Source organism: Carcharodon carcharias, chromosome 8, assembly GCF_017639515.1.
Source record: "Carcharodon carcharias isolate sCarCar2 chromosome 8, sCarCar2.pri, whole genome shotgun sequence".
Classification (NCBI taxonomy): Eukaryota; Metazoa; Chordata; class Chondrichthyes; order Lamniformes; family Lamnidae; genus Carcharodon; species Carcharodon carcharias.
In genome coordinates this window covers 136,943,681-136,968,751 of record NC_054474.1, presented here as the reverse complement: position 1 = coordinate 136,968,751, position 25,071 = coordinate 136,943,681, and the positions used below count along the sequence as shown (strand labels likewise).

At 40.5% G+C, this 25,071-nt stretch overlaps 1 protein-coding gene across 1 annotated transcript in view; it reads left to right on the top strand.

Moving 5' to 3' along the window:
• pappaa (pregnancy-associated plasma protein A, pappalysin 1a) overlaps positions 1-25,071 on the top strand; it is a 310,054-nt gene that overhangs the window by 91,036 nt on the left and 193,947 nt on the right. Inside the window, exons 8-10 of the mRNA XM_041194444.1 lie at positions 11,048-11,176; positions 16,338-16,429; positions 20,912-21,108. Of these exons, the coding sequence (XP_041050378.1) occupies positions 11,048-11,176; positions 16,338-16,429; positions 20,912-21,108 (418 nt within the window). The remainder of the gene's footprint in view (positions 1-11,047; positions 11,177-16,337; positions 16,430-20,911; positions 21,109-25,071) is intronic.

Here is a 25,071-nt window from a genome sequence, read left to right as displayed (position 1 = left end):
CAAAACGGCACTTCTGACATGTCTTCCTCCTTCCTTAACCGAGGTTTCCCACCCACTGTGGTTGACAGGGCCCTCAAACATGTGTGACCATCTCCCGTGCCTCTGCCCTCACACCTTCCTCTCCCTCCCAGACACATGATAGGGTCCCCCTTGTCCTCACTTTTCACCCCACCAGCCTCTGCATTCAAAGAATCATCCTCCTCCATTTCCACCAACTCCAGCATGATGCCACCACCAAACACATCTTCCCTCAAACCCCCTGTCAGCATTCCATAGGGACCATTCCCTCCAGGATACTCTGGTCCACTCCTCCATCACCCCTAGCAACTCATTCCCTTCCCACGGCACCTTCCCATGCAATCATAGAAGGTGCAACACCTGCCCCTTTACCTCCTCCCTCTTCACTGTCCAAGGGCATTCCTTTCAGGTGAAGCAGCACTTCACTTGCACCTCCTTCAATTTGGTCTACTGCATCCGCTGCTCCCAATGTGATCTCCTCTACATTGGGGAGACCAAACGCAGACTGAGTGACCGGTCTGTCCGCAATCATGACCCAGACCTACGGGTGGCTTGCCATTTCAACACACCATCCTGCTCTCATGCCCACATGTCATCCTTGGCCTGCTGCAATGTTCCAGTGAAACCCAATGCATACTGAAGGAACAGCACCTCATCTTCTGACTAGGCACTCTACACCCTCCAGATTTAACATTGAGTTCAACAACTTCAACCATGAACTCTCTCCTCCATCCCCACCCCTTCTTTGTAATCCCCTTTCTTCTACATTCATTTTTTACCTTTTATCCACTTATTTTTGTTTTTATTTGTTTTCATTCATCCATGGTTGTATCCCCTTGTTTACCCCCCCATCCCATTTTCTATCCCTTTTTTCTCCACCACGCCCATCCCCCCACCCCATCCCCTAAAGGGCCATCTGTTACTTGCTCCATGTTGTTCTTTCACACAATGATACCTTTGTTCTGCTATTATCACACTCTGCTTTCTTACCTTTATGCAACTATCAGCACCTTTTTCAGCCCTTGCCACTACCACTAACACTCCCTTTGTCCTTTAGTTCATTACATCTTTGTCAATCCCTCCCTTGTCCCCACCTATCACTGGCCTTCTTTCCAGCCTCAACTGCTCCATTCCCCTTAAACAGTATAAATTTCATCACATTCCCACTTCTCTTCAGCTCTGAAGAAGGGTCATACGGACCCAAAACGTTAACCCTGTTTCAATCTCCACAGATGCTGTCAGACCTGCTGAGTTTTTTCCAGCACCTCTGTTTTTGATTCAATAGGTTGTATTGGATTCTAACTCCACTTCTAAGGGTGAAGTGACAGTACTTTCACACGCTCTGCCATCAAGGCAGTGTTTAATTTCATCTAATAAATCCCTTCAATAATATTGTTCCTCACTTTTCATATGCATCTACATTCTCTTTGCCATATTCTTTAAACTATCTGCTTGTTGGGAAATTTTAACAATAATGAAGAAGAAGAAAATTGAACTGAGTCTATTGTCAAAATAAATTGGTTGAGGAATGCATAGTACCCCTAATCCACACAGAATAAGTTGCAATGTGCTGTAAAAGGCAAATTGCTAAGGGCTGGTAAAGAAAGGGAATGGAAACTTTCCAATATTAGGGTTGGGATTCTAAATGCATCTGCAAATGCTGGAAATTTTAACTTTGGATAAAATAGTGGACAAACGTATGAAGTTTTTACTTATTCATTTTGCATACTGTGTAAAGCAGCCCGCTATCCCTTCCATCCTACAAGTTGAGTTCAGGTCCTCCTCAGGAAGCCTGAAGCTCACAGTACTCTGAGCTGTTCCAAAAATTCCAGCTGCAACTTTGTCGAAGCAACCCAGGACATTCCAGTAAATAATCAGTAAGTGTTTCCATGGGTATCTCTGGGCAATAGGCACTATGAGAAGAGTATGTGTGTGCTGGGATTTAGAGTAAAGGGGCCCCTCCATTAAAATAATGCACTTCTATTTTTGCAGGCTGACCCTATTAATCGCCCAATATATTTATGGCAGTAATAGATAGTCCTGTGTGACCATAAGTGTGGCAATCTGGGAATGAAACAGATGCAGAACTAATTTGAGTTGGAAATAGATGCAGATTTAGCGCCTCTCCATCCTCTTTTTGTGGCTGCAGTTATATCAGATGTACCAATCTGAGACTGGTGGGTAGTTGAGTGTGGGTCGGTAGAATAGCTACAATTATAGGCTTAAAAATTAGTTGGCACTGCACCCATTTTCTGGGCACGTAAAAGGTGCCTAAGCATTCAATAAAGTGGGTCCCTGAGGGATCCCAGAAAGACACCAGAGCACATTGGTAAAGACAACCAAAGCAGCATCAATGATCTTCACCTGAAACAGGAACTAAGCCATATGCATCTGTACACAAGAGGCCTAACACCTATTTGAAGCTCCTTTTGCTAAATTGATTTGTCATGGCATCCACCGCTAGGCCAGCTGCATTCAGGAAAACATGGCCAACATGCAGCCCATTGAGTGACCATTAAAGGGACCCCTGGAGGTCAACAGCAAAAACGCATGTTTGTTAGAAAATATTGATCTGAATATAGAGCTGGGAGAAATTGGAATGCTGAACTGCAGTGCTAAAAATGGTTGCTGGCTCCAACTTGGCCCCATTCCAATCACTTCCCTTGCTCTCCCCTGATCACCTCGCTCCCATCATCTTACCACCATCTCCAGATTTACGTGAAGATTGCTGCCAGTGATCCTGAATTTAAGAAGAGTCCATATGACCCCTGAAGAAGGGTCATACGGACTCGAAACATTAACTTTGTTGTTGTCTCTGCACAAATGCTGTCAGACCTGCTGAGTTTTTCCAGCATTTTCTGTTTTTGCTTCAGATTTCCAGCATCTGCAGTATTTTGCTTTTATCTCTGAATTTAATGCTAATTTTCTACTGGATTAACTTGAGATGCCCGTGGGCCGTGAGGCCTGAAGCCCAAATTTGGGTGGGCTTCAAGCATCTGCCATCTTCTATTATGATCATTCCCTGCTCTTGCTGATTTACTAGACATTACCATATCATTCTCACCTATGTAACTGCACAGACACAAACATACATTTGCAGAGAACTCTAACTGAAATATGAAGTGCAGAAGTGAAGTACAGGCTCTTTGAGGAAGCTCTTCATCAGTCATGAAATTGCTTACCTGGTTTCTGGTGAAATAATGCATCACAGTCTTCTGCTTTGCTACTCTGCACCTAAATTCAGACAGACTCTCGTAATACAACTAGTGGTAAGCTACACAGCCATTTTCTGGGGAGAGTTTTGCCCCAATATCTATGCTGTGCTTAGAAGTCCTGTTGCCTAATGACTATTGAGTTTTACTTTTTCATCAGCACAAACTGTAAGCTCCTTTTCAATGATGTGCATATGTTTGTATGAAGACAGCTTTACACTTTCACCTTCATCCTACCACTTTCATGCTCACTTCTCTTGCTGCCTGTCTAAAAATAGTAAACTGCAAACTTAAATAAGCTAGACACAGTATATATTATAAAGAATAACAAGTGTCTGGCAGGGAGATTGAGACACTAATTCAATCTTGGGAATCTACTGATATTTATGGAATGTCCGAACTTCACTGTCACACAGTTTATGATGTATTCAGAACTGCTTGATTGAATTAACCCAATGTAACTCACTACCAGCCATCTTACATTTACTACAACAAAATAATTTTTTAAAAAAGCTTTAAAGATGCTGTTCTGCATTTCACAATATGTTTTCATTGTTATAGTGTGTCGTGTTCAATGTCGCACTCCCTTTACTGCCCTGTCAGATCAAAGAATAACATGTTCCACACTACTATGATTTCATGAAAGCCTCAAAATACAATTGTGTTGTTTACTGTACTGAATCCGATATGTCACTCCTGACATTGATGCAGGGCACAACGTAAAAAGCACAATGCCTAAACATCGTGCCCTTGTGTAATATTGTGTTCAGAAATTGAACATCTTTCATTGAAAGAACTTGCTGTTAGCCTCAATCAATGGCATATTGTTAAACTGACCAGCCTTAAAGCCACAAGCACACCGCCTCAGCAGCACAAAATCTGGAACTCTCTTCCCCCAAAAAGCTGTGGAGACTAGGTCAATTGAAAATTTCAGAAATAAGATTGAGGGATTTTTGTTAGCTAAGGGTAGTAAGGTTTACAGAACCAAGGCAGATAGATGGAGTTAAGACAGAGATCAGCCATGATCTCATTGATTGGCAGAACAGGCTCTCTAATGTAAAAAGGACTCAAAGAGGTAACTGAAGCAGTGACATTCGGGCTGACCGTTTGAAATTTTAAAAAGCAATAAACAACTGGCAAGGATGTAGTTCCAATATTGCAACTAAGTTCAGTGCCATTGAGTTAAACATCAGGCAAAATTGCATAAACTTCACTGTCCTGTCCCTTGTGAACCTCTCTGGGCCCCAAAATGAATCACTGAGCCTTCCCTTCGCTGAGGCATCCTTTCCCCAACCCAGAACATGATCGTCAGAGGACCCCACTGCTATCACCCCTATCTCCTCACCTAATCACATGCCAATGACCATTCTCTCAGGTCCTTGATGCTACCCATGGTAGCCTTGCTGGAAGGTGGATCTTTCATGCTAGTTCATAATTGTATGTAATGCTTTCCATTTCCCAATAGCCCATAGGCAATCAATATGTAGAGTCACATATGAAGAACACTGGCTCAGACAAGCTACTGAAGAGCCATGAATCTTCAGCCAGCCAAAGTCATCATTTTCAGACAAGGAGGGAAACCTGGGAAAAGGTGCCACACAGAAACCTGGGCCTGAATTTTTGCTCCTGGGTCGGAAGCGCAGAGTCAGGACATTTCCTGGCCATGAACCTGACTCGGGAAATAGTGCCCCCACAAGTTGGGATTTTCATTTGGTGAGATGTGGGGTGAAATGCAAGTCAGGCTGGGCAACCCCAGCTGCAGGGTGCAGGAAGCATGTTGGTTGGAAGGCCTACCTCAGTGCTGGCACTGTCGAAGATTTAAGAGAAAGAGTAAAATAAATATAGTCCTCCAGCCTTCACTCCCTTGCAACCCCTCACACTCTCTATGCCCCATCCATGCCTACCCATGCTACCTAATGCCCTCTATTGACCCCCATAGTCCCTCATACCCTCCATGAATATGCACCTGTACCTACCCCCATGGCCCTTCAAACCCTGCATGCCAAGCCATGCCCCTCTATCCACCCCTTTGGCCCTTTATAGCCCCTATGCCAGCTTAGTGCCAATTCATGCTAACCCATGCCCCCCAGTATCCACCATGGGTAAACCTCAGAACCCATTCTGAGGTTAAATAAAGTTCTAAGTGTCTATTTCAGATTTCATTTAAAAAAACACTCATTCATAAAAACCCATTCACTGCATTTACGTTCCTTCAACCACATCCTTATAAAAACAAACATTTTATTCAGGTGCTAATCCCTTTTTAAAACAAATACTGGAATTCATACTCCACTTCAAAGAGCCTATAACCATTTGTACCTGTCAATCAAGCTGTGAAGTGGAAGGCACCCCACTGTGATAATGGAAGCTTGTGAAATCAGTCATGCTGCATTAATCCAGTAATTATAGCCCTCAGGTTTATGTGAAAAGACAGGGTGAACTGAAAATCAATGATTTTTTTTTAACACTCCACACAGTTTTTTCAAAGACTTAAACAGCAGGAGTTTTAAAAGCCTTTACGGTTGCTTATGACACTTCCCTGTGACAGTTCCTTTGACACTTTTGACAGTTCCTCTTGACAGCTCTCTTGTCAGTTTCATTGAGTTTATGGGGTGGCAGTGGCGTAGTGGTATTGTCACTGGAATGGTAATCCAGAGACCCCGGGTAATGCTTTGGGGATCTGGGTTCAAATCCCACCATTGCATATGGTGGAAATTGAATTCAATAGTAAACTGGAATTAAAAAGTTTGATGATGACTATGAAACTATTGCCAATTGTCGTAAAAAAACCCATCTGGTTCCCTAATGCCCTTTAGCAAAGGAAATCTGCTGCTCTTACCTGGTCTGGCCTACCTGTGACTCCAGACCCCATAGCAATGTGGTTGACTTTTAAATGCCCTCTGAGTGAGGACAAGGGCATTAGAGACTAGCCAGTGATGCCCACACCCCTTGAACAAATGTAAATAAAAATGCACATTCATGTCCACTTTTAACAATCACAAAGGTATCCTGGGACCATATCCAATGCGGTACCCCGCCTCTCCAAAAATGTACTCACCTCTCCAAAGGACTCCCCAAAGTTCAGAACTGCTCCTACCAGGTCTAATCTGCACATGTCATGTTTCCCACTCCTGGCTATTGAAAAATCAGACATGACTGGAGGCAGCTGCTGTTTTATAAGGGCAGCTGCCTCCGCAAAATGTGCATTTGTAAATCTTGACCCGGCCCCATATTCCAACCTCCACGCAAGTAGCGGGTGGTGCATTCGGGGCCAGGACTTCCATCATTCAGCATCTTCCATCATTTTTGCAATGACAGAGATGCTCTCATCATGGAGAAAATTCAGGCCCCAGTGTAGCTTTCCTGGTCAAGGTTCAGAATAATTTTCTACTGTGTACTTTGACCAGAGAACCAGCCTGTCATCTGACTGCTGATGGAAAACATACTTGTTTCTTAACACTATAAAATCCTCCAAGTCTGCAAAAACATTTACTGCTTGCCCCATTTTTATCCACCTTTTTGCTCCTATGGTAGCTGTTTATTGTTCCATGTACAGCCAGCCATTCAGTGAAAAAGGCAGGTGGTCACGGACTTGCCTGCAATCCTTGGCATCAGCTCCACTCCATTACTTAGCTGACTGGAAGCATCTTTCAGTAGCTGAAAGGGTGATAAATAATCTGCAGAATTATATTTTACCATAAGTAGCACTAGAGTTCAAAAGGGGGACTGCGTTGTCGGGAATATCTGGTTCGCAAGCAAGAAAGTTGTTTTTCAGAAACTCATGCAATGTACTCGCTGTCAGTGGCCAGTTTAATCATATCAAGGATCATAATAGACATAAGCCCTGTGATTTGCACATTAAACTCTACTGTACCTCAGACATAAGAAGCCCTGGTTTTAAGCCGCCTACATGTGGGAGCCAAAGTGGTTGGCAGACCATACAGCTTGTCCCTACATCTACCCACTCCCCACCCCATAAGTGTGAGGATTCTGGGGTTTTAACTCTTGGACCTCACTTAATGGATTGTTGTCGGACTTCTGTCCAAACCTGGCAGGATTCATTACCTTTCCGGTGGGAGTGAGAGCGAGTTCAGACAGAGACCTTTGAGGAATGGTCCCTGGCATGCAGTTTGGGGGGCAGTCATCCAGTGGCGATCATTGTCAAGGGAGGTCGAAGGCAGCTGAGTGTAGGAGAGGCCTCATGTTTCATTATGGAGTCTGGAAGCCACATACCCACTCCTCCTAAACCCAGAAGGAAACCTGAAGTAAATTTGAAGCAATCATTTTTTGTTTGATTTCTGCTGATCTCACCTCTGTCTACCACTAACATTCATTTTGGTGCTGGGCATCACTCTGTGTGTGACAGTCAAGATGGCGTCATGGTGAAAATGATGCCATTGTATCCCTGGGCAGAATTTTCGGGTCGGCGAGCAGGGACAGGGGCCTGCTCGCCAATACGTAAAATGACGCGCAGTGATGTCGGGCGTGCATTCCAACATCATTGCGCATTATTTAAATTGTCAGTTCAGTGGGCGCACAGCCGATGCCCATGCACGAAAGAGCGCAGGCCCCGACTCAGGGAATCCGCTCCCCTGCCTGCACAGGGAGCGCACAGCACTTCCAGGTGAACATCACGATCGGGCTCATGCCCGCCCCTGCACAATCCCCCCGACGAGGGGAAATTTCTGCCCCCTAAATTCAAATATTAATTGTCTGTTTCTGACTGCTGAAAATGTGACACTTGAGAAAGGCACGTGTCAGGCACACACTGGGCACTGCTTGAACATCATTTAAAACACTAGCCTGTCCCATTCCTGTTGGCAGGCAGAGTTATAATTAGGTCCTTTGGACTCAAGGGTGTGCAGTAAATAATGGGATTAAACAGACACTTTAAGCACAAGATGTACAGTATGATTATTAAGTATGGAAGAAATGTACACGATTAAACATTCTTGCCTCACAGCCACCATAAAAGCTGCTTTATTACAGCTAACACCTGCAAGGAAGGTGTAACTCAGGATTAACCTGAGGCTGTGTCTGAATGGTACTGTGGCGTGCATAACTTAAACCCGTAAAATTCTCATTCATACCAAGAGCTGGAACAATCAAGCTAGAACCTATTTGGAGGCTCAAATGATATCATTAGGTGGAAGAGCAAAGTGCCAGGCGCTTATGAATGCTCAGTGAACCTCAAGATTGCATTACAACCATCAACTCCTTCCAAAGGAATTGGGGATGTTTTTTAAATTACAATCGTATTAACTTGTTTGCAGTAATTGCATCTTTGCTAACTGTCTGGCATTATGATAGGTAGATGGAGATTCTAATAATTTTATACATTTTTCTTTCACTCTTAGCCACACATAAGGGTCAATTTTAACTTCCCATCCCCATGCCAACAAGAATTGGCTCATGGAAAATTAAAATAGGGGCAGCTCCTGTTCACCGGCCTGCTGCACTCACACTAACCTCAAATATTTTTCCTCTTTCGCTTCAGCCGGATGCAATTTTAAAATAATGCAATGTAAGAATATCATTTATTTATGTATTAAATAATAGAAATTTAATGCCTTTCAAATTTGGCCAGAGTTGAGATGCACCCATTGGATGGTAGAACTTGTCAAACAACCACAGAAGCAGATTTCCCATTCACAAGCCATAGATTCATATAGCACAGAAGGAGACCATTCTGCCCATCATATTTGTTCTGGCTTTGAAAGAGCTATCCCATTAGTCCCACTCCCCTCCTTTTTCTCCATAGTCCTGTAAAGTATCCTTTTCAAGTGTATATCCAGTTCCCTTTGGAAAGTAATTCTTGAATCTGCTTTCAACACCCTCGCAGGCCGTGAATTCCAGACCATAACAACTTGCTATGTTGAAAAATGCATTATTTGAGTCTGTGTGTGGTGGGGTGAAGCAGAATTTTCAGGTCAGGCTGAGTTCCAGGAACCATCCAACTTCAGGGAACATTTCTATAACACCATATTTAGCTGCTGTGGCAAGTTTGCATTGCAGTAGACACTGTCAAGTTCAACTCTTGCTGCAAGGTTTGTTCTGAAAAGTAATTGTGCAAGATACTGACGTGATGCAATTCATCATTTCACCAAATTTGTTATCATGCTCTCCCTCTGTTTACTAACCTGGAATGAGAATGAGTGTGGAGGCAAAAAGACGGGAAAGGCAAGATTTTGCAAATGCTGCTGAAGGACTGCAGCTGCTTTGAAAATACAGCTCAGACAAAAGGCATTTTTATTTAAAACTCCAGTGTAAAAAGTTGGACATTGCTCAATCCTGGGTACCAAATTTAAACCAATAGATTATGAAAATAAGTTCTGAGACTTGTGTGTCCATTCTGCCCTGATCTAAACCAATTGGGTGTCATGGTAAATGAGCCTATTTGTCGACCACTGCTCTCTAATAATAAACCTGTTAAAGCCAAGGGCAGCGGATAAATATTTGGTTTAATGCGAAGCTGTGCCCAGATTCTCGAGGCCAGCTGCTAACTGAGATTGAACTTTGGAAAATTAATTCAAGTTCATAACTTATTTCTTCAACTCAACAAGTGGCCACAATTTCAAAAAATTCTGGATGCCATTTTTTTTTCAATGGTGGCAAAGCAGATGGAAAAAGGTACAGTTCGGTGCCCACAAAGTTCTTGTGTATAGAATTCATGTTTTGATCTTACAAGCATTGCATTTACAGATTCAAATGAACATCAGCAGAGACAGCAGAACATTTGTTTGTTTCTCACACATTCACCAACCCCGTCTGCACCCCTATGTTTTCTCTGGAAGGGGATAATTCAAATGTGGATTCCTTCAAGACTAAACAGTGTGTTAATCAAAATGGAAAATATGTACATACAGGCAGCCCTTGGACATACGGCACAATTGGTTCCTGAAAACCACGTCTTAAGTCGAAATTTCGTAACTCGGAACTGATTTTCCCATAACAGCAATGTTATAAATGGGGGAATTGGTTCCTGAACCAAGGTCCAATACCCTATTTTCACCAAAAAAAAAACAGAATTTTGTACTCAATCAATTATAGAAGAGTAATATAGCAACATTAATGTATTTATGTTGTAAATAGCAATCATATTGATGTTAAAAAAAATCACATAAGCTAAAAATACATATAGAAAAATAGTACAGTACTATACTAATGGCATCGGAACAGCAATTGAATGTCTTGTGTCAGGGAGATGGGCGGCGCAGAACGTCGATGCGCATGTAGGAACTTGTCTGCTGCTGTGACGTTGTGAAATCGAAACCAACTTGGGAAAGTCAAAACAGGGTGTCAATTCATAAATGTCATAAGTGCTGTTCTCAAACGTCATAAAGTCGAGGACTGCCTGTATTTGTATAGCAAAAAACAGACAAGTAAATTCTCCTGATATGGTTCAGCAATTTGTAATGTCTACGTGTTCACACCCAGTCTGAAAATGTACCAACCGCTGTACCTGTGTGTCCAAGTACGCTATAAACTGTTTATAGACTGGCAAGTACCTGTGAAAAATGTGGATATGCATATCTATGGCCAGAGGAAAGTGATGCTTGTGTAAACTATACAGGAACCTTTGTGGATCAGGAAGGATAGTATTGCACAAGGTATTTTCACCATTGTGAAATGGAGCTATTTAGAAAATATCACCAAATTAACCAGTTGATCATCGGTGTTTACGACACCTGACCAGGATAATATTGCAGCTGTCCACCCAATGCCTCAGGAGAGTTCCATTGAAAGACTGGGAAACCAGCATTAGTGCCAAACAAAGACAATGTCCATTTATTGTGTATTTTTCCTTCTGTTCTCAGCGATGTAAAGCCTGGCACTTTGTACACGTATCATGTGGCAGTTGTCATGGACTCTGATGAAAGTGAACCTTCGCCAGAACTGAAACATGTACATGGAGCTGCTTACTGTGGAGATGGATTGATCCAAAAGTAAGTTTAATTAAAGTAAGACAAACTCTGGGTGACCTTATTTTAAACTGTTCAGCTGCCTAATTAACAATGTTGGGTTTTACTTTCCAAATATTCAGATGGGCTCCCTTTGGACTGATTGACCCAATGAGGTTGTGGTCCAGAAGATCCCAGGTTTAATGCCTGGCTTGTGCAGCTCAATGATGGAGGCTATACAATTGGCCCATTTCATGCCCAGACTCCTAAACTCATTTGGTCTTGTGGACTAAGCTCCGACAATATTTCAGAGCCTAAGCTACCTAAGCATCAATCCTTAAAGGGACCGCTGCTCAAAAAAAAGACCCCAAAGCATCAGTCAACTTTATTCTTTGTAGAGTTGCAAGTTGAAAGAATGTTTCTCCAGACTTCACAGAACAACTCCGAGGCAATGCCCAACAGCCTTTGCGCTCCCACTGCAACCACTTTCCCCATCCAAGATTTACCTGCTGGCTTAGCGCCATCCAAAAATTTGCTGAGCCTCAACATATACCTGAAGCTTACTGAATCATGGAAGCATTTCTTAAGAATGAAATTAGATTGGTGCTTGGGCCTTTCTGCTTGATGCTGCCCACCCTTGAAATCAGAAACAAGCTGGGGGCTCGAACAAATTTAGTTCTCAAGGTTTCACCTCCTCTGGTGGTTATTGCAGATATATCCTTATTGTAGAGGCCCTGATGTCATAGTACCTGCAGTTTTGTGACGCAGTGTCATTTCTACTTCTCTGGAGAGGCAACAGTGCTCTACACAAATCAAGTGCCCCTGACAATGTTATTCCCTCAGCATTGTATAGTGATTTGAAAAGGTGAGATATACAGGTCCATTTGGCATTAGAGAATAGCATAGCAGCACAAATGAAAAGGAAATAAATGGGCATGATGAGATGGTGATGGCATGAATTAATGAATAAAAGATCACGTCATCCTAAAGACAAACCTGGACTGGCAGCAGCACTAGCTGGCGCTTTTAAGGGAGGCATAAGAATTTCTCGGCATAAGTGAAGTTCAAATAGGAATATTAGTTCAACAATTTTATATTAAATTGGAGCTTGGCCTTCAATATGTTCATTTGATGAGTCCGATAATCCTTGATGCCACAGCTTCCAACATCCAGAAACAGAAATAGTTTATTAATCCTTCCCCGACAAATTTTATCTTAAGATAGTATTGAAGTGATGGAACACAGAATATCTGGGAAATGAGAAGATTCCTGGATATGACCACTTACAGTGATTAACTGTCAGCTGGTTACATTCACTGGCTATTTATCCCATTTCTAGTTATCTTTCCCATAGCGGCCGCCCATCCATTATCATAAGTGAAAAATACATAGGGTCAGCATAACCATCGCATTGCAACAATTCCCTCATCTGTAATTTGTCAGTCAATTTGACAATCACAAATTCTCAGCAAATTACATTTTCATGGTTAATTAATCGCATTTGAAATCATTTCTTAATTTCAGCTTCCGCTTGATTTTGCTATTTATTTCTGTGCAATTCCTCTAATATCGGCATAACCAGTGCAAAGGATCAGGGCATGCTAAGTTTAAATTGAGGCAAATTGAGTTTCTGTGACCTTTTGTGTTACTTTTAAAAACATCACGCGGGAGCAAGCCCCACCCACATAGCTGGCCACATTCCCCAGGATGAGGTAATTACCATTGGGAGTTTCCGTTAACCTGGTGCTTGTTCACAGACCTTAGATGAAGCTCTAAAAATTAAGGTGCAGTCATTTTCAGTAATTTAGGACGAAATTTTACGGCAGCGGGATTTTACATTCCCACCAAAGCAAGTGAAGTTTAGAATGTCTCGCCGCATTTTACGGCCCCGTCCCAGTCGAAATGGGGCCATAAAATTCTTCCCTTAAAATTGGGATGCACCAATCTAATTTCATCCTTGAGAAATGCTTCCATGATTCAGTAAGCTGCAGGTATATGTTGAGGCTCAACAAATTTTTGGATGGCGCTAAGCCAGCAGGTAAATCTTGAATGGGGAAAGTGATTGCAGTGGGAGCACGAAGGCTGTTGGGCATTGCCTCAGAGTTGTTCTGTGAAGTCTGGAGAAACATTCTTTCAACTTGCAACTCTACAAAGAACAAAGTTGACTGATGCTTTGGGGTCTTTTTTTTGAGGATTTAAGGATTGATTTAAGGATTGATGCTTAAGTAGCTCAGGCTCTGAAATATTGTCGGAGCTTAGTCCACAAGACCAAATGAGTTTAGGAGTCTGGGCATGAAATGGACCAATTGTATAGCCTTCATCATTGAGTTGCACAAGCCAGGCATTAAACCTGGGATCTTCTTGACCACAACCTCATTGGGTCAACCAGTCCATACACAAGGAAGTAAAGGCATATTTTATATGGTAAATCCATTTTCAGTTGTGCTAATCAGACTTTACCAAGTCTGAACACTATTAAGGAATGTTTTGAATCAATTAAAAAATATATATATTATTAAACTTGCCTGACCGTACTGATTCATAGCAGATTTTGTGCTCAATAATATGACAATGAGTTTGAGCAAACTCAGAGCGAAAAACTTTTCAAAATGTACTTTATTGTAGGGAACATAGGAATTTAACAAAGGAAAAAAGAAACAGGAATAAGCTGTTTGTGCTATTCAATGAGATCATGGCTGATGGTGCTGGAAGTGGAAACCCTGCTATCTCTCTGGCCGGTAATGCCATGTTAACTACACACATGGTTATTAGTGTGCAATCAGTCCCCAAAATCAGGGGATTAAGAGATATGACATGAGTTGCAAATCTCAGATTTTTTAGGTTGTTCTACTGTTTGCCTTGTGCAAACAATATCTTGCTCTTAGTCTCCCATTACTTCTAAGAACTTGCTGCATTTGTACATGAATTGCCCTATTAAAGTCGCCAAAAGAAGTTAAGTCTAGCAATTAACAGTGTTAGTACCATTGTAACAATGTGATGATGGTTAATGTGGCACTAATCAAGTTTTCAAGCCCCAAAATTAAACTATTTAAGTTATGGTGCCTCATTTCTTCAGATAATAAGTTATTCCTAGAGGTTTTAAAAAATGTCAATTTAAAAAAAACCTTTACTTTTCCTTTCTGTCTCTTTTTTTCCTCCCTCTGAATCCAATCTTTCTTTCCCTCATTATTTCTCTTCTTGTGACAGTGTTGACTCCATTTCACCCTCTTTCTCAGTCATCCCTGTTCCTTTGTCAATCCTTAAGTCTCATTAGTTAAGGGCCCATCATTCACTGAGATCCCAGATGCCCAAAAGCCCCTTTCTACACCATTATCAACTTGCAAATTCCAACCAGTTTCGGCACAAAAACGTTTTGAACTGAAAGGTGCAAGAAAAATTCTAACGGCAAGATCCAGTGCATTAATTCAGCCAAAAGGTTCAGAACTACTCAAGGATATCTCAGCTGGTTTGCTCATTAACTGAATTCCTGAATTAGCGTAAAGCCATCTGCATAAACAGACAAAACACACATATATGTATGTTATATGTGTAGACAGTTAGATAGATAGATGGATACATACGTACAAACACCTGTATGTATAAGGAAAGGTGGCACTCTTTTATACTGTTCCATAGTTTGTGATTGATCTCTGTTGTCTCTCATCTTCCAGAGCTGGAAGAAATGACCACATCTACCATGTAATATTCTCAAATGATTCAATAAGTACCATTTGCCTGGTAGAATGAAGCTTGGGGAGCCTCTTTTGGGGGGTTGGCAATCAGGTATTTGTTTAGGAGATTACCATTATCTCAGTGCCTTATTTTAAATTAGGAAATTTTAAGAACATTAGCCCAGTTCCAAGAGTTGAGCGAGATTTCAGATGTATCTGCGGAAGATTCTGGCCCTCCTCATGAATTGGTAAAATCAGGTTGATTATGGTAAGATTGTTATCATGAGGTGTGTCTCCAGGTATTAGGTGCAGTTATACCTGCAACCCATTGACTGGTTGTTGATTTTAGCGATCTACTTCTGATTCATGGTGCGACTCTCAAATGTGCATCCAAAGGTTTTGTACTTGAGGTGTCCATCCTGACTGGTGACAACACTCAGTAGCTGAGTGTAGCAGTATGAAAGTTGCTCTTCAAAGTCTGCATGCATTTGCATCCCCAGGTACTTCGGATGGGGCTCATTTAACTGTGATATTAAGTGCTTCTTTGGCCACACTGTTATTTTGGTGAAAGACTGTTAACTAGGTTTTGAAGCTGTTGGAATGGAGCTATTATTATTGAAAATACTCTGGCATTAACTTGAGATCAATAGAGAGGGCCTGGCCTATGGTGGCCAGGTTGTTACTTTGTGTTATGAGAACAATATTGTCACCATAAATTAACATGCAGAGTTGTGTTAAGTATGTCTGTAACATAGCTGCTGAATAATAAAGGATTTAGCATAGATTCCTGAGTCAAAGCATCATTGAGGGTGAGTGCTCTACTCATCTGATTTGATAGGACATGGTATTTCACTCTTACCCATTAAATGGTGACTTGTGAAACTCGGACAATTATTGACAAAATGCATTGCACCCAATGAGCCTCTCAGGCTCTCTACAGTCAGATAGTAGCCTTCATCCACTGAGCCAATTTTGGCACCAATTAAAAATGTCTATGGCTTCAGGAGCCAAAGAGTGTTGTTGAATTGGCAATAAATCAATAAAATATAACTGGTTTTGGAACCAAGCTTCTCTTCAGTTCAGAGTCAAAACCACTCAAAAGTCTCATGCTAATTTCCCTGCCTTACTTGCCAGGAAAACACACAATGATAGAAGTGTTTTGACTGACAATTTAAATAACCATTTACATGGAGGGTTGTTATGTCAATCATGTTCTTTGTTTAAGACACTTGCTGTAAATTGCAAGTTTATTGGAGGTAAATACTTGGCACCAAATAGCAAATGAGTTAAGCTCCACAGTGGCTGAACACATGTCACCAAACCAAAGGCACACTGCTTGTCAAGCGTATTGGTAGGGTTTATACACAGAATTCTTGTAGGAAATGATCAGGGGTTGTTCTGCAAAAAAACAGCAATATGTCAAAAAAAGTGTCATGCAATAATAGAGAACATCACAGGAATTGTGGATGCCAAGAGCTTTTGCTATCATTCATATACAATAATTACTCAAATTCAATCCTGTGATATGATTCCAGGGATCTGGGAGAAGAATGTGATGATAAGAACAAAATGAATGGTGATGGCTGCTCCAGTTTATGTCATCAGGAACTATCTTTCAACTGTGTGGGTAGGTATCCTGTCACATAAGTCATTGGCAAGTTAATGAGATCATGCTCCTTTTCATTCGTTGGCAAACTTCAAATTGTTTGATGGCTCAAGGCATTCAGTTAAGTTCTTTCTGTGTAAGAATATATTTCAGATGCAAGTGATCTACTCTGGCACTTATTTAAGAATCCAACCTATTGAGGACCAACGATGACTGTGATTGTATTTTGACTTAATGTGAACCGAAAGCAACATTGTGCTGTTTCTCAGTGTCTATCCATTACCTCCTAGCAAAAAGTCTGTATGATCCTTAAGATATCCTTGATCATAAGCATATTTGGTATAAAAATGCATGATACCTGAATTGAAACTTTATGTTGTGAAAGGAAGTTTATTGGAGAAAAAATATATTTTTTACAGAAGGAAGCACATTGGTAGAGAAAAAAATCAAGCTCTTTAAAAGTGTAACAATTTAATTGGTTATTAGTGTATGTTTAGATTTCAAGTATTATGCAGCGTAATTACTAACAACATTAAATTTATCCATGATTTTATAAAAAGGCATAGTGGGGATCCTACAAGTTATATACAAAGGATTACAATGTGGAAAGTTAAAGCTTTCAATTCTACTCATAGCTCTGTTCTACCTTTACATTTCCAGACAGAATTGGTTTCCTATGAATCAGCAATGCAACCATGATTCAAAGACAGATACTGCTGTAATCCAGTTGTCTTTTTTTCCCATCTCCCTCTAATTTAATTATATCTAATCAATATATTCTGGCAAGCTTTACATTGAAAACATGGTCATAGCTGGACAGCTCAGCCTGGCATTCCCAGAAAATGAGCTAGCAATCTCCTTGTCAATTCTCTTTTCTCTTGGTGATTTTCGACCAAGCATTACTCAGGAGTAGATTCCACTTATTTCTATCAGGAGCTGCATCTCCCTTGTGTGTGCGCCATAATCCATTCCTAGACCAAACATTTCTCAAGTTTCTCCAAAATAACACTTAGTCCAAATGCAAACCTGATTCAAAGACTGTTTTACATCAATGCAATATGATGTAATTTACTCACCAGCAACTCAGTCAGCCATGTTGACCTAGATAAGTGGATTAACCTGGAGCACGCTAATCATTTACTGCTCTATTCTGGTTTTGGCAGCCATGAATAATTTTTTTGTGACCAACAGAATTAAAGATTTTTAATCATTGTTTGCTTTTACACATTAATTAAGTGACATCTTCCTTTTTGCTAATTTTAAATGCTTCACCTCTGAGATTAATAGACATCAATTCACAAAAAGACTTTGCAAATTTCTGTACTTAGACATGGTATCACACTTGTCTTCCTATGTGAGAAAGACCTTCAAGTGATGGGTTCTATGGGATCTTTTCCTCTTCTCAGGTTAGGAGGTTTTTTTTTACATGAAAGAAAGAACTCCTGTGTCCTGCCAATTAGTAATGTTCTATTTAATCTAGAAAATCTTTTATGTGGTTAGGACTGTGTGCCAAGGGTACACTAATCAGTGATTTAAAAATGCAACTGGAATTCTTGCTTCATCTCTGCCAATTTTCTTCTCTCTTCTCCCGCTAGGTTCCAAAGGCTATATCTGCCTTCCGCTACCTCAATAAAATTGCCATTCTTCACACACAAACCTAGATAGTGAGTGTCAAAAGAGTATTCAGCAGTGGGTGTCAACACAAAACCTAATCCTGCCTCATAAATGCCCAATTTCTAGAAGGATGTCACTGGATAGCAATCAGGCGCAGGACCCTTGGTTCATATTTCCCCATGACTAATTCAGGGCCACTAAGACCAATTATTGTGAGCTTCCAACTTTTCAAATGATAGCATCTAAATCAGGATTAAAACTTGAGTCCACCTGGTCTGCATGGCCCAGCTCAGTGCTATGCAAGACTCTCATAAATTGAGCCATCAGGGGAATTTGGTATTCATTTTTATTTACACTACAATTGATGTTGAAAAGGTCAGCAGTACCCATCTATTATTGTTAGAACATACAATATATCAATTGCCCTCTCACAATCTTAGTAAGAACCATGACATTGTGACCCAATTGTACAAATGTTCTTACTAATGGATTACCTAAGTACGGTTTCTAACTTCCTAAATTTTAACCATTCAGATCACAGAATGCTCATAGCTTCAATTTGTAAATTCATTCATGGGGTGTGGGTGTCACTGGTAAGGCCAACATTTATTGGCCATCCCTCATTGCCTTTGAGAAGGTGGTAGTGAGACACCCTCTTGAACTGCTGCACTCCAGATGGTGATGGTACTCCCAAAGTGCAGTTTGACCCAGTGACAATTGTAGGAACCAACATAATATTTCCAAGTCAGGATGGTGTGAGACTTGGAGGGGAACTTGCAAGTGGTGGTATACCCATCTGTTTGTTGCCCTTAGATGGTAGATGCTGCAAGTTTGAGAGGTGTGATTGCCAAGTTGCTGCAGCACGTGTGTAGATGGTACACATGGCAGCCATGGTGTGATAGTGATCAAGGGAGTGTATATTTAAGGTGGTGAATGGGTTCCCAATCAGTCTTGGTATCTTCATATTAACCATTGTAGAAATTGAGTTTGCTTAGTGGTAATAATTGAGGCCACTGCATGAAACTAACTAGAAAAAATATTGACTTTGTAAGACAAAAATGTACATGAAACTTGGGTATGGAAATAGTTTGGTATCATGAGCCAAGCACAAGGAATATCCACTGAATGGCAGAAAAACAAAACTACATTCTTGGATTTTCAAATAGCCCCTTCAGACCAGTTATAGAATTGTAAAAAATGTACTCCAGTGTTTACAAATAACTGACTAGTTCAGTATTTTGCTCATATAACACTACCAGTGAGGACAATAGGGAAGCAGTACAAAGCTATAATAAAACAGCCACTTATATAAAAAAAAACACTTATCCACACATCCTCAATTGCAGTACTCAAACATTATTTTTAGTCAACTCGCATCAGTGTTGGCATAAAATCTGAAGCACAAAGGAGCAGGGGAAGCAATTTAAGTACAAGGCTAGCATGACATTTACACGAAAATCAACTTCAAGTTTGGTTTGAAAACAGGAAGAGAGGATGAGGGACTTTCATCAGTGCTGTAGACTTTGTGAACTTTGCAGTGCTCCTCCGATTCAAAACAGATTGTATGAATAGGAGTTATTACTGATACAAATAGGTAAATGAGAGTATTTAACACAAGGATGACTGCTGACATAGATAAGTCTGTATCCTGCAAATCTGTTTCCTGTCATGCAGTTGACTTTAATGGTTTATATTTAGCATATAGGCGCCTTTTCACAGCAGGTGACTGAATTGCACATTCACTTTCGTGAGTGGAAAATCTCTTGGTACCATCGAATGCTGCACCAAGCAGATCAGTGACGGAATATATCTGCTTTCACTTTCAGAGGAAAATACAAGAGTCTAAAGCAGGGTTTACTCGCAACATTATGCTCACAACAACATTAACAAAAATAAAATACTTGTTGATTTACTCAAATGTGCATAAAATCACCTCAAAGCTGGAGAGACAGGAGCCTCAGCCGTCAAATTGGGGTCGATTGCTGTTGCCATTAAATCTCAAATGTTTTCATTCTGTTTTTACTTCAGAGCTGATTTCATGAACTTAAAATGTTCTGCAATACCAAAACTGTTGGTTCAAAGATTTCTTACAAGAGTGGAAGACACCAATTTGCAGTTTTTATTTCAAAAAATAGGCAGAATTATGGTTACGATCCCCAAATTACCAGTTGAAGTTCTGTAAGCCTTGGTAGCAAAAATGGAATTATCTTATTCCTTTGCCACAAAAAGGGGGCCTGGGAATAAAGCAAATTTGAAATATTTAATTTGATTCCTCTCACTATTCAATCAGGTGGATTAACACCTTATTGTATTTTGTTGGTACGTAGTTTAAAGATTAAATAATATCATCACAACACAATGACCAGCTAATCCTTCTGAGTTAAATCTTCAGAAAACACTTATTATGTGGAAGGAAACTAAGTTTGTATTGAATTCATTAAAAGCAAATAAGTACTATTACAATATGCACAATAAAATAAATTCCTCCTGATTTTAGCCATTTGTCCCTGATTTTTGGGCTTTTGACCTTGATTCCCCCAGTTTGCAGGTTGAGCGGTATGCTCAAAATGAATGGGCAAGCAATTTGCTTTTGTTAAGGATTTCTGGAGGTAAGTCATTTTTGGCAGCTTGTTTGCGTTATTAAGTTTTTTTTCTCAAAGTTTAATTGTGATTCTTACTTTCCAATAATACTTTCATAACCTTCCTTCCTAGCTTTTTTTTTTCAGAAGCAGATTTATAGATTTCTGCAAAAGGAAAACAAACCTTTCATGGTCCGAAGCAAAAGCTCTAAATAAAAGGAGTGTGTAAAACAGCAGGGACTGAAATAAAGAAATTCATAGGAGTTTTTATTTTGTTGACCTGTATTTAATTTGTTTTTTTTCTCTACAGATGAACCGAGCAGGTGTTATTTTCATGATGGGGATGGCGTGTGTGAAGACTTTGAGAAAATGACAAGCGTACGGGACTGTGGCCTCTACACTCCCAACGGTTTTATGGATCAGTGGGCCAATAACGTCACTGTCTCACATCATGATGATAAGTATTGTCCTGGATGGGTGATAATTGGTCATCCAGCTGCAACAAAGGTAAGGAAAATTTTAAAATCACACTTTGGTACTTGGTGAACATAGCCTAGAACTGGTCACTGGTGATTGCAGCAGACCCAATGCTTAAGACATTCACTCTGTCTGCTCTTTTTAAACAGGCACTAGTCAGGCAGAAGCATGACTTCATGTTTCTTCTAATATAGCTAAGAAAAGGTCGTCATACAAAAATGCTAAACAGATGCAGCCCCAATGTGCGACTGACTGAAACAAATGCAGAGGTTGCAAGGCAAATATTAGTACAACGAAGCAGCAAATGTTCCTTTTCATTTCCAAATTCCAATATAGGAAGTTTTTATTTCCATTTTAGAACAATGGTTCACAATGATATTGAGTTGTGAACATGATGTCGCCAGTTTCAAGAAATCATATTGCTGCATTATCCATAATCCTTTTATTTTCAACATTTAATGTTTCTGCATGTAACACTGAGTGATGCAATAAGATAGTTGTTAATCATTTCCTCTCTTCAATATTTTACACAATGAAAGAGCTCAGTGAGTACGTCTTTGTAAAACAAAGGGTCCAATTTTGATTTTGGACAGCTTTAAAACAGGTGACAACAAATGGGCAGCCCACTTTGCATCTTTCCCAATTTTTGTTTGACTGTTTTTGTAAGAGCAGCACAATAGGACTAATGGATAGGTCTTCCAATGAGTCACCATGCACACAATGGGCCAAATGGCCTCTTTCCGTGCTACAAGATCCTATACAGTAATTCTATGAAGTCAATGGAAATAAAAGTTAGGGGGAGATGTAAAATGAGCTGCAAATTTGGTTTACTAGAAAAGTGAAAATTACCTTGATTCCAGTAAGTAACTAAAAGCCCTGCTTCAGAATTTGATTTAATATTGATCATTTTTATCAATCCCACAAGACAGAGTTGGCCAGGATTTTCGGCTCGACACTGTCACATGAGGGGGCATGTCTTAAAAATTTTTCTTTTCTTTATTTAGATTTTTAAAACTTAAACTAATCTGCCTGAGGTACAGAGGTGCCTCAGGGAGATTTCTGCACTCTTTCACGCACATGCACGAGAGAGCTCAGGCCCCGACTTAGGGAACTCCACCCCCCGCCCGCACAGGGAGCGGCAGACCCGATCAGGGGCGCCGATCGGGTCCACGCCCGCCCCCACCCACCTCCACACAACTTCCCTGTGTATTAATAACAAGATAAAACTTATTTGAAGAATTTTTGTACTTTCTTTCCAAACAACTTCCACTATCAGACTATCCTGGGCCAATATTGGACACTGCTACTTTTACTAACCTTATTACACTGGACTTTTGTACTTTGTCTGCAAGAGCTTTCCCCTCTAGTGTTCATTTCCTTTGTTAAGAATAGTTTTCCTGCTTGGTTATTCTGATGATCTATGCTACTATCCTCTTGCTGAGTGTTGAAAGAAGACTGCCATTTTTAATGTAAATCAACTTTATGGTGCTCCCCAGCGAACCTCTGCATCAGCAGGAATACATTGAGTATGAAGATACTGATATCATCAGGGTTCGCACTTCAGGCACAAAGCCCAGAAATTACCATAGCCCAACATTCTGCCATACCTTTAAATAGCGCAGTACATCATCTGCTTTGCAATGAGTCAACTACACCATTTTTTGCTACACTGGTAGTGCAAGGGGTATCAGTCTAGTGGATCTCCTTTTATCTTCTAAGGTAGCAAATGATTTCCTTTGCATATGGTTTCAAAATTTGAGTCCACTGACTCCAGATATTATCATTGTGATCACTTGTTACAGTGGTAATATTGCCACGTGATATTGCTTCTGTTGATACTATGTCCTCAGGAAGAAATTGCCTCAAAAGCCACATTCAAGTGATCACTGACATATGACTCTCCAGAACTAAGTCACGGTTAAAAATTTTAGTTCTGCCCTTGAGTAAAGTGTACAATTTGAGCTAAACCTATTTATATGAAAGACAATTATCACCTACTCAGCAAGTCTTTGTAAAAAAATAAAAAGCCTTCAAATGTTTAAGCCTGTTTCTTGCTGAGAACATAGTGTACTGAAATGTGTGCACTAATGCGCTGCTACATTTAGAAACTTCATGGCAATAGTTCGATAAGAATAAGTCAATTTCAAAAAAGTCTAAGTTTCATAAATATAGGAAAATATCATTCTTGCTGCTCATCATAAAGACAAGTATGCAAAACATGCCTACCCATCCTATTATTACATTTTCAGTAAGGTGTGTGGTACTTCCTATTTTCTGCTTTCTGGAATATCGTCTCTAATTCTCGGCTGCTATACGTAAAGAAAATGTCTCTACATGTTCAAGGCCACTGATAACGTAGTTCTCAAGGTTATTACATAGGATATACAGCACAGAAACAGGCCATTCAACCCAACCAGTCCATGTTGAGGTTCATGCTTTGTTCGAGCCTCATCCCAACTTTTCTCAGCTAAATCTACTGTTGAAATCATCTATTTTCTTCTCCCTCATATGCTTGTCTCGTTTCCCCTTAAATGTATTTTTACCATTTGCTTCAACACTCCCTGTGGTAGTAAGATCCACATTCTTACCATTCTTTGGGTGAAGAAGTTTCTTCTGAATTCCCTATTAAATTTCTCGGTGATTATATAGTGGTCGTTTGGTAGTACAGAACTTGAGTATTGCTGAAAAGAAGAGACTTGTCTAAGCTTTTCATCTTGAACTCACCAGGGCATTCACAAGAATAGCAATATAAGGGGGAAAACAAAAATTTATACTGTATGTGCTGATTGGTTGGCAAGTGGCATTGCCCTTGAGAAACCAGCCAGCTTGACCCTGATTGGTGAAGGCATTGCCTTGAGGATTGAGTCAGCGAATGGCTGTCACTTATTTTGTTCACCTGAAATAGGTGCAGTGTATGTATGTTCTTTCCATTTGAAAAGAATGGGGCCCTGTGTATTAATAGATGTAGCTTCCAGTAACACAAATGCACCACATTGCGAGTCCGACTGACAATCTTAAATTGGTTGTCAGTGTAATTCTTAGTACATTCAGGATTATTTAGCAAATGTTGTCCAATCGCAGAATCACATCTAATGTTGGACATTGTGTTTTGAGTTTTGCAAGCACGGGCTGATAGGGTACATTCTTTCCCCTGCCCATCGTGAACAGTGGCTGGGACATGCTGTATGATACGATCCACCAGTCTTTGGGATGTATGGTCTACATACCTAGCATCACACTGGCACTGCAATTCAAAATCACATTGCTCATTTGTGTGATAGGAAGAACGTCTTTTTGACTTGATGGCAGCATCTTGTTAGTGACGAATGCCACTTACGTTGCTACTGCATAGTAGCAGTGTGAATCAGCTAGCTTCACCTGTTGTTCAAATTTTTGAGATTCTTTGCCATTCCAGGGTAATCTGAGGTTGACTGGGCACTTTTCAGGGCAGAAAGTGATGGCCTTAGGCCTGTTCATGAGTTTGCACGATATACAGCACAAAATGATCTGACCAGTGTAACCATTATCCTGCAGGATGCATTTGATGCACCCTATTTCTGCATCAAACTTGCATGGTGAGCAAATAGTGCAGGCCCTACATACAAGGCTGCTGGTAAGACCAATCTTATAGCACATGGAATTGTAAGAATTGCGCAGTTGAATTCAGTTTTCATGACACCATGTACACTCAGATAGATGGTGTTGCCATGGGACACCCTCTAGGCCCAGCTCTCACAAACATCTTTGTGTTTGTGGGTTCTATGAGGAACATGCATTTGATGGAATCACACCTAACCTCCTACCCCTCACATATTTCCAATATGTTGATGATACATTTGCTATATTTAAATCCACAGCTGCATGTAACAATTTCCTTAAATGTCTTAATGGGCTCCCCGCCTGTGCTCAAATTAACCTTTGAAATGGAGTAGTCAAATGAACTTCCCTTCCTTTTCCTTTCTTGACATACTAGTTGAGAAATCTGCCAGGGGA